The following is a 10,043-nucleotide window of genomic DNA, read 5'->3' as shown; positions in this document are numbered from 1 at the left end:
ATATTATTTAATAAATATATAAAAATATATTAAATTTTTTTAAAATTTTACATAATTTATGTGACGACATCTTTCAATTTATTAATTTTAATTTTTACTTTTAATCTTTATTTATTTATTTTTTATAAAAAAATTTTACGAATTTCACCTATAAAACTTCGTATAACTCTTTGCCATCGTATCAACAATTCTTGTCCATTGGAATCTTGTGATGAAAGGGATGAAATTCATGGAATGTCCTCTTCATCCATAGAAAAAGAGTTAAATTTATAGAACTAGATATATATTAAATCTCGGGTTAGAGGAGATTAAGTCATAATAGATATTGAAGGTCAGGTCCTACAGCTAGACCAGATTTTCTAGAATCATAATTAAATTACCTTGAAAATAGCCTTTGCACATGGCCTAATTTTATTTCCACCTACATATATATGATGTGTCATAGCTCTCTAAAACAATTAATTGTCCCTTCACAAGTATGGTACCAAAAAATTTACCCAAAGGTAAAATCTACCTTTTTTTTTTTTTTTTGACAATAAGGATATTTGTCAAACGGTGTCCAAAATCAGAAAAAAAAATATTAAAATGATATAATATATTGTTAATATTTTTAATATTAATCTTTCAGATGATTTTGAATATATCAAACAATATTAGTAATTTTATCTTTTTTAAAAAATTTATATTTAATATATTATCGGTAAATCAGATAATATTATTTCATTAATATAAATATCAACTCTTAAAATAAATATATAAAAATTAATATTTTTTAAAAATTTTATTAACGATGAGATAAAATCATATAATTCACTGACAGTATATATAATTTATATATTGACGATATATTAAATATAAATTCTTTACAAATAAATTATGAATTATCATCATTTAATTTATTGATAATATATAAAATATATATATTGATAATATATCAAATATAAACTCTTATCGAACACTTAAACATTTAACACAATAGTTATAGAATGTATGTCATTTTGTTTAGTTAGAAAGTGGAGTTTAAACCTTAGTTGTCCAGTGAAATAAAAGAAGAAATGTACAGGATATGTATAAAGATGTAGGATCTGAAGAGTGGGGCAACGAGAGCTGATTCTTGGCGTAAGAAATTAATGTTGTTAGTTATGTGAGACACGAAAGGTTAGGTATGCAAAAGGCAGAGCCGCAACTTTTGCTGTTTTATGGCTGCTGTTAACGTTATAAAGCCTCTGAAGAGGGGGCTGTAAGGGAAAGGGAAAGTGAATTTGGAAAGAATAGGACATGATGACTAAACTAATTAATTCTAGGTCACATGTAAGAAAAGCAAGCAAAATTGTAGCCCTAGAAAAAGTCAAAAGCTTATTTCTGGATCTCATTTAACATGTGATAAAGTCAAGTTATATGAAGCCAACTTATAGTTTAATTCTGTCACTATTCAAACAAGGGATAACAAATTACACTTTGAGTTGTAAGAAAAATAATTGACTTTTCATTTTTTTTTATTCATTTCATAATTGTCTTGTATAAAAATTAGGTATAATTTCTATTGTTCTTCACAAATTTATTGGTGTTTTATATAAGATATTTTAGACCATTAATTCACAATATTATTGAATATAGTAGTATGTGTTAAGCATCCAATCTTTTTTTTTTTTAAATAAATCGAGACATTTAATTTGAATATAAAATCATAAAATTTCAAAAGTTAACAAATATGAGATAACAATATAGATCCAATATTAATAATTGAAATAAGTATGAACAAATCCAGATTTAATAGGACTTGATACCATTCGATATTAAGTTGAACATTTAATATAAAATCAATTAATAATGTAGATGAAGGAACTTAATTTAAATATAAAATTACTAAAATTAAATCCAAAACTTAATAATAATGATGACTTTTCGTGCTATTTATTAGAAAAATAAGTAGTTTATTTTGGGATTGTCTTGTAATACATGAGAAACTCATTGATCATATGATTATGAATAAAGTACTAAAGTAAAATTTTAATGAGATTGAGTATTTGATGATGGATTAATAGTGACTCTAAATATATCAGTGTTTTACCAGGAAATGACCATAGTCAGGTTCATCTCATCCATTGAATATGGGCAATTACAATATTCTTTAGCCAAATTCAATACATTTCTGAAGTTGTATGAAAAATTGGAGTGTTTTCCAGTCTTGGGTGATCTGATTTGAGATCAGATGGGGCCTGCTGGCTACTGCTGTCATCAGTTGGAGAGTAACACTCTACAGACACTACTAAACTACACTCAACTAGTGAACTTAATACTCACTCCACTCACCCATTTCTTGTTGGGGGAGAACTGAAAGGGAGAGGGGATGATGAGGAAGAGGCTGTGCCACAAACACGTCATGGGTCATGAGTCAGGAGAGAGCATGTAACATGTTAGTTGCAATTAATTCCTGCAAGTTGCAGCTCCACCTCAAATTAATATGATATGATTGTACTAACAAACAAAAACAAACAGATATAAAAGTGTTTTTGTTTTATGTGTTTCTTGGCTGTCAGTGAACAACAAACAAAGCTGGCTGGCTGGCTGAAGGTTTTCAGTATATTATTATCTTTTCTTGGTTGTCAGTGAACCAACTGCCTGCCTTTGGAATTGGAACTGTTAAGAACAACATAAAGAAAATCCTTTTAGTCAAATGTACCTAAAAGTCAGATTGGCATTTATGTCTAGCCAAATTGGTGGATCACCAAAACCCCTCAAAACTAGCGGAGAAGAAAGAAAAAAAAAGGTTAGTTATGCCAATTTTAATATGTACAGTGGATCTTGTTTTTATAAAATTCTACAACAAATTTGGGATATCTTTAAGTAAAACTCAAAAGCTGAGCAGAGATTAAACCAAGTGTAATAAAGCATTAATCAAAGCTCATTTTAGCTATAGGAAAGAAAAAGATACCTGCAGGTCCATATATGTCTGATGTCATTTGAAATTTTCCATTTTCCATTGCTATCTACTTTGATCTGTTTTATAAACTTCAGCCAAAAGCATTCCAAAATCTACTTAATGTCGGGTTAGGGTATTGTGCAAGGCACCTTTTCTTCTCATCTAACACTATATATTATAATAGTGTAGTTCAAGTCAGACCATTGAAACATCCAATTCTAATGTATCATTTGATGTATGTATTTACTGATAGTTCACACACCATTTATGTTAGAAATCATCTTGGTTTGGGGATAGGGACGTTTGAGGCGTGGGAGGAGTAAGGTTCTAGCCTCTTGCTACGCTTTTTTGGATTGGATCAACCCACTAATTGCATGATCTGTAATTATGTATCTGTAATTCAAGCATCTGGTGAATCTGAGAATATGAAACCATGTCAATCATTTGGGGCCAAAATTGAACACTATATCATCATTTGTCAAGACCTGCTAATTTCATAACTTAGTTATAAATGGCCAATGCTATAGTGTCAGACTCTTTCAACCGAATGAGTTCATAGAAATAGACTGCGTTCTTACCACCCGAGCATTTGGTGGTGCAATAGTAGATGTATGAGTCAGGTTCGAATCTCCTTTTCGAAATTTAAAAAAAAAAAAAAAAAAACAGAGTATAAACCTTAAGCTAGATGTTTTACCAAATATGTTACTACTTCTAATAGAATTTCGGTCAGTCGCTAAAAATATAGTGGAAATCCCATCGGATGGTAGCTCAAGTGGTAAAGAGAGTGTGCTCCTCCTTTTATTGATTGGGTTTGAATCCATTGAGAGATTGTGAGAGTAATTTTTTGTATATTCGTCAGAATTGTCATAAAAAAAATCTACTTAGATTGATCTAAAAAAAATGTACTGAGCAGAATTCAAAAACCCTTTCTTACAAAATCAAAAGAAAAAGTATAATCGAAAACTCTAGCATTGTCTTGTCTTAATCAAAATTAAAAGGCCAATTAATAGGTATTAATAAATGGAACATGAATCCAGATACCTACACCATGTTACAAGCAAAATAAAACTAACGAATGAGATAAAAGAATAAGGTTCGGTTTAACAATTTATTTTTGTGAATGATTTATAAATTCATATAAATCTTTTATAAAATTTACGATCTATCTTAACTTTAAAATAAATAAGCTTCTCTTCATCCTAAACACTTTCTACCAAAAAAAAAGTAAGGTTTTTGCATGCCAAACATACCCTATAAAAATTGTGAGTTAATCTTCGACTCTCTCATGTAGAAATTAAGATATTGGTAGCTTAGTGATAGAATCAATGATGACTTTTAGCAGCAGATATGAACCACTTTGGAAGTTGTAACTAATGGCTCAAGCAAGAAGAAAAATGAGGAAAGCGGTAGCCATCAAAATCAAATATTGTATGCTATACCTTCAGCGACAATGACTTTAGGCCAACTAAATCCCTGAATCTAGGCTCACACTAGTCTTTCACACTCTCACTTGTTTCTACTTGTATCTCACAATTGCCTCGTGATTTAACTCTCAATCAACCATTAAAATTAAGCAAAGCTAACAATCCTTAACTCAAATATTAATTGCTACTGTATACTTACTCCAGCGGCCTTCAAATGATTTGTTGTGTATTTGTTGTTCCAATCAAAATCTCACACGATTGAAGCGTGTTTTTTGTTTTAGAAAATTATCTCATATACTATAGTTTATCAATCGAAGTTTTTAAAATTTTGTTTACAAAATTAGAAGATTAGCATATACCAGATATCTTTTTTTTTTTTTTTTGTATATTTCATATTATTTTTTCATGATTTTTCATTTTTATGTTGTTAGTGATCTTGATAATTGGCAAGCAATCATTTTTCTTAAATAATTTCTGCTTTGTCTTGTTCACCTAATGTTTGAGGCAATGCTCAAGAAATTTATAGGTTGTTGGCTTCTAATAATAAGAATGATAACATAGGCATAGCACTCCCACATACTCAGAATCTAAAACACAAATATATATATATATATATATATATGCATAGCTTTTCTCATGCTGGTTTGGTAAATGACATAGCCCATGGTATATAATTAGTCACAAATCAAACAATTGTAATCAAATAATATTATAGTCATCGATGAGCAGTTGACTCAGTGATATTAAAACCTATTTCAAAAATGAAAATCTCGAATTCAAAATTCAATTATAATTCAAATTTTTTTTAAAAAAAAAAGGAATGTTACAGTTGCATTTTTGTTTTTCACCCCCTTAAAATTTCTGGTTAATTTGAGGTGGCCTACCTATTGATACTCTTTGTTCCTTAATTTCAACCTAATTATTAGAGTACTGGGTTTTCTTCTCAGTTCATGATTTTTAATGAATGATTGAGTGACCAACTTACTCATTTTGCAAGTAAACTGTCATAATAAACCTTTTTATATGGGATAACAACACTTTATTCAAACGGGATCGATAATTTTGATTTAAAAGTTTTGAATTCGAATTTTAAAATTAAAAAAAAAATTAAAGGTTTATAGATGGAACAGAGTTGACAAGTTGATATATATTTGATTTGCTTAACATAGTTGACAAGTTGAATAGAAAAGTTTTTGTTATAGTCATACATACATGTTTAAAAAGGACATAAAAAAAAAAAAGTAATGGCTTTTATATATAGCATAGATAGAATTAAAGTACTAATCGATATAATAAAAGTATAATATTATTAGAAAATTATTATTTTGGGAGCTTAATTAATTTATTGTAAAAAAAATGCAAATGAGCAACGAAACAGATGTTACATTTAACATAATCTTTTCAACTAGTATTTGGTCAACTAAGAATAACAGTTACTTGTTGCACTTTGTGAAGAAGATTACTATTTAAAGGCAGAATGGTCGCCAATGCCGTTTAACGTTTTAGTGACGAAATTAAAGATATTTTCAAATATTTTTGGATGTATACATAATATATGTATTAATTTGTAATTATTGTTACTGAAAAGGGAATAAGTCAAAATTCATGTATATTTTATCCTTTTTACATCTATTTTCTCAAAATTTATTAAACGGTTGACACTTCTGCTTCTTTTCTTTTTCTTTTTTTTTGCAAAAAAAAAAAAAATCAATTCAAACAAGGGAAATTTTAATCGGCTATAATATGTTTTCTTCTATAAAATATTCTTATACTTAATTCATCTCATGTCAAATGTATTATTAAGATAATTTGTCATTTTTAAAAGAAAATAAATGAGGTTATTTAAGCAAGACCATTGTCCTTTTTTTTTTTTTTTGGGCATAGCAAGCCCCCCAAAGGCCGAAGGGATATATACCAAGGCCCAAGGAGGCTACCATGAAAGATTTTACTCATGGGGAGAGTGAGACATTACTGCCTGGGGCAAGGCATCAGAATTTCCTATAACCACCACCATGAAGTTTTTTCATAAGCTCAGAAAACCAAGTTCTACACACTCACAAACCATGGAAGGTTTTTATTTCATAGCGAATAATGACAGACAAAGATCAAGGTCTAAAAACTTGCTGTCTGCACAATCTCATATTACATCCTTGAAAAGTAACATGTTGGATCTTATAAGAGAAGTTGGCAAAAGTAAGCAGCAAATAATAGCACAAGACCAAACTGCTGAAATCAAAAGATTTATATCGGAGTCAAGCCAACAACACCTGCACATACATTACCAAAACAAGTACACATGAGAGGATGTTTTGAATTCAATAATAATGTTTGACATGAAGAAGATATGTTATGCTGGAAAGAATATTCGAGAAGCATGACAAAGAATGTAAGAATTTAGTGCCACAACAAGAGAACATCCAAACACCCAAACACCCAACTGATAGCTGGGGCAAAGACATGAGGGCAAATTACTGAGTATTGGTCTCCAATTAGAGGTTAAGGCACTAAAATGGCAGTTTGGTACACTGCAGAATGACTAAATTATGTTGAAAAGAAAGCAGATAGATACATATACCACATTCGTTGCCAAGCCATAGACATACAAGTATTTCAAACAGTCCAAGAGTCCGAGATGGCTTACTAGTCCTTCTAGCAGTTGTCTTACAACCCTTAAGAGATTGCAATTATATCAAAATCTTAAACGATCTGTCCTTGTGCTAACCATGGCCTTCTAAACCTCCCCTCCCTCAAAAAATATATAAATCAATAAATTGAATTGCAGATCCACCTATCTAAAGGATCTAGGATACAACAGATCTCATGTTGTTAGGTTTTGAGAAAGGTTTGAACCAAAAGCAAAATTGCTCCCTCAAGCAACATCAAGGCTTGAACTGAGCCAATGAAGCTTAAATCACAAAATAAAAATAAAGGCCATGAGAAACTGTTATAACAAGCTGCAGAATCCTTAAAGTTATTAATGACTTTTTGCTTAGCTAAAATAATCAAAGGAAAAATCAAGTAAAAGATAATTATGCTCAAAACATAGATACAAGAAAAAAGAAATTACAGATGAGTCAGGAATTAGTATTAAATTCTTGTCTTCTCTGGGATCATATATGCATATAGATAAAAGTACATGTACACATACCACATGCCAATCTTCCTCCTGCATTGCCAGTGGTGAGACTAAGTTCATGTCCACCTGCAGATGCATAGCCAAATAGAAAAATATAAGAAAAATGAAAGTAAGAATCAAATAAGGAAAACCGAAATATGCCCATGACTAATTATATTAGCTATGATGAAGCATAAACATTAAAATAAAAAGAATTTTATTCCACAGCCAAATTCCACCCTCCTAACAACATAAATAGCCACTACAAGTCTCCCTTCTCAAACTATAATAAAGTAAGAATTCACAACTTAGAGGGAAGTTTCCCTGCAAGGAAAAGGTGAGAATTAATTGCAAGCCTAATAATTACCCTTTCCAAGATCATCCTCAAGCTCATGAACCACAAATGCTCTTCCAATGACTGCATTGGGGCCGCTTAGTGGTATCTGCATATAAGAGTCAAAATTTAGCAACTGAAAAGGAAGCAGGACCAAGAGCTGTCTCACACTAAAAAGGAAAACACTTGCACACAGCTTATCAGAAAGAAGCATAGGTTTTGAACAGCACCTGCTTGTCTACAATTGTTGCCTCTGCCATTCCTGTGTCAGCCAAACATTAAGTAGTGAATACATTTAATATTGGCGCACAGAATAATTAAAAAAAAAAAAAAGTGGAATGCATTACCATCAGCATTAGCCAATATGTTTCCCAGGTCACCCGCATGGCGTACTTCGTCCTCAGGAGCACCATGTGTCATTTTGTTAGGATTGAAATGTGCTCCTATCATTTAAAATTTTAAAAATAAAAATTTATATATACATAAATTGAAACAAGATAAGAACCTAGGGCATGCGATTCAAAATGCAATAAGTTCTACCTGTTGACATGCATCCATTTGTTGTGTCACCATACTCATGCTACACATAAAACAAAAAAGAAAGATTAAAACCATACATTTCAAAGACCTTTTCTGTGCTTAAATCCACTGAAAATGAGCTAAAGCCGAAAACACTCACCAGGTGGAACCCATGAGGCCCTGGAGTAAGACCGGTAACACGAACATTCACAGTTGTAGGACCTATATACGGTAGAAATAAGTAAGCATTCCCAGATGATAGCAACAAATGATTGCCAATAAGATAAGAGAAATAAACCCTCAATTTGTTTATTTAACTCTTGAATTTTCAGTGGCTCGTACAGTTGAGTTTCCTTATTAAACAACAAAGTAAGAACATGTTGAGTTTCACAATGCCTTTATTTCCTAAAATTTGTTGCAGGATAGACATTCGTTTCAACTTTAACTTGAACATAAAAGAATAGAATACAACACCCATGAAACAATCAATATCAATATCAGCTTGAAAAACCAGAAGAAAATCGTGCTAGCACTAAAAATCTGGAATTGGGAACCGTAAGAAAATTTTGAAGCAGAACTAAGCACACCCTAACCATAACTTTGTCCAACCTCAAAGAATCAAACTTGGAGATGAATTCATGTAACCCAAAAAAACAAAATGTACTCTTTTGCTTCTTCTCTCAAACAAACAAAGAAGTCCCAACAAAGAAACAAAATTTCCCCACTAAAAGCAACAAACCCAAAAACCCAAATCACAAAATGCATTAGAAAAGTACATAGAAAGATAAAAAGAGAGAAAAAAAATACCATCATCTTCTTGAGTCAAAGTGACAACGCCTTCAACTTTGGAATCACCTTTAAGCACAGCCACTGCTTTCTTGGCAGCGAAAAGAGAAAATGGCTTCTTGGGGACAGTGGCAGCAATGGAGAGGGATTGACGAGGGAGCTTGAGAGAGACACCACGAAATGAGGAGTGAAGAACTGGTGGGTTAGAAGGGTTAGTTGGGGGTGGAGAAAGGAGAGTGTGGTGTGATGGGATTGTCGTGAGAATTGCGTGGGCTGCCATGGCTGCTATTGCCGCAGCTTGCATCGAGTCAGCGAGGATTCTGAGGGGGATCAGGTGAGCTGAGGTTGTAGTGGCTGCTGTGGCCCGTTGGTTTTAGCTAGAATGTACTGTATTGTCTTATATAAAGGTTCTATCTGGGTCTGCTATGGGAGCTGTGGCTAAAAACTATAGTAAAAAGTGAAATCCTACAATTTTTACTCTTCGGATCAAATAGTGAATGTGGTTTTCATTTTTAGGCACCTGCGAGTAATTTACAAGAAATAATGTTAAAAAAATAAAATATAATGTTCTAAAGGGTAATATATTTTTTATTTTTTATTTGTATTTATAATTTTATTTATACTTCAATAAACTTTTTTATTTATAAAAAGTTTAAATAAGGAAATATGTTAAGCCTTCCCAAACTCTTGCAAATCATCCATTAATGAAAATGATTTTCAGAAAGAATCAAATTTAACTTTTATACCAATATCTATTGGTTTAAATGATAAAAAGCTCAATTTTTTTAACATAAAATTTTGATTTTAAGTTTCGAAAAATAAGCATAAAAGAATTTATTTATTTTATGAGATCTAACTCAACTTGATTCTAGATTAATCAAGATTCAAAATGATTATCGCACATTAAAATAGTCAAGACCAAAAAAATTTAATTTTTATAAA

The 10,043-nt window shown here is 31.1% G+C and overlaps 1 protein-coding gene across 1 annotated transcript; it reads right to left on the bottom strand.

Annotated features, from left to right (window-relative positions):
• Positions 1-6,391: 6,391 nt before the first annotated feature.
• Positions 6,392-9,484, bottom strand: LOC111304351 (superoxide dismutase [Cu-Zn], chloroplastic). The gene is made up of 8 exons (XM_022900895.2): positions 9,123-9,484; positions 8,476-8,537; positions 8,337-8,376; positions 8,144-8,239; positions 8,027-8,058; positions 7,830-7,905; positions 7,496-7,549; positions 6,392-6,614 (listed from the first exon to the last, which is right to left on the bottom strand). The coding sequence occupies exons 1-8, from the start codon at positions 9,403-9,405 to the stop codon at positions 6,589-6,591; spliced, it is 669 nt and encodes a 222-aa protein (XP_022756630.1). The 5' UTR covers positions 9,406-9,484; the 3' UTR covers positions 6,392-6,588.
• Between the last annotated feature and the right edge of the window lie 559 nt (positions 9,485-10,043).

Source organism: Durio zibethinus, chromosome 13, assembly GCF_047325235.1.
Source record: "Durio zibethinus cultivar Kanyao isolate XHJ-2024 chromosome 13, ASM4732523v1, whole genome shotgun sequence".
In the NCBI taxonomy this organism is placed as follows: Eukaryota; Viridiplantae; Streptophyta; class Magnoliopsida; order Malvales; family Malvaceae; genus Durio; species Durio zibethinus.
The sequence above is the reverse complement of the archived record's forward strand: the minus strand, read 5'-3'. Positions and strand labels throughout refer to the sequence as shown.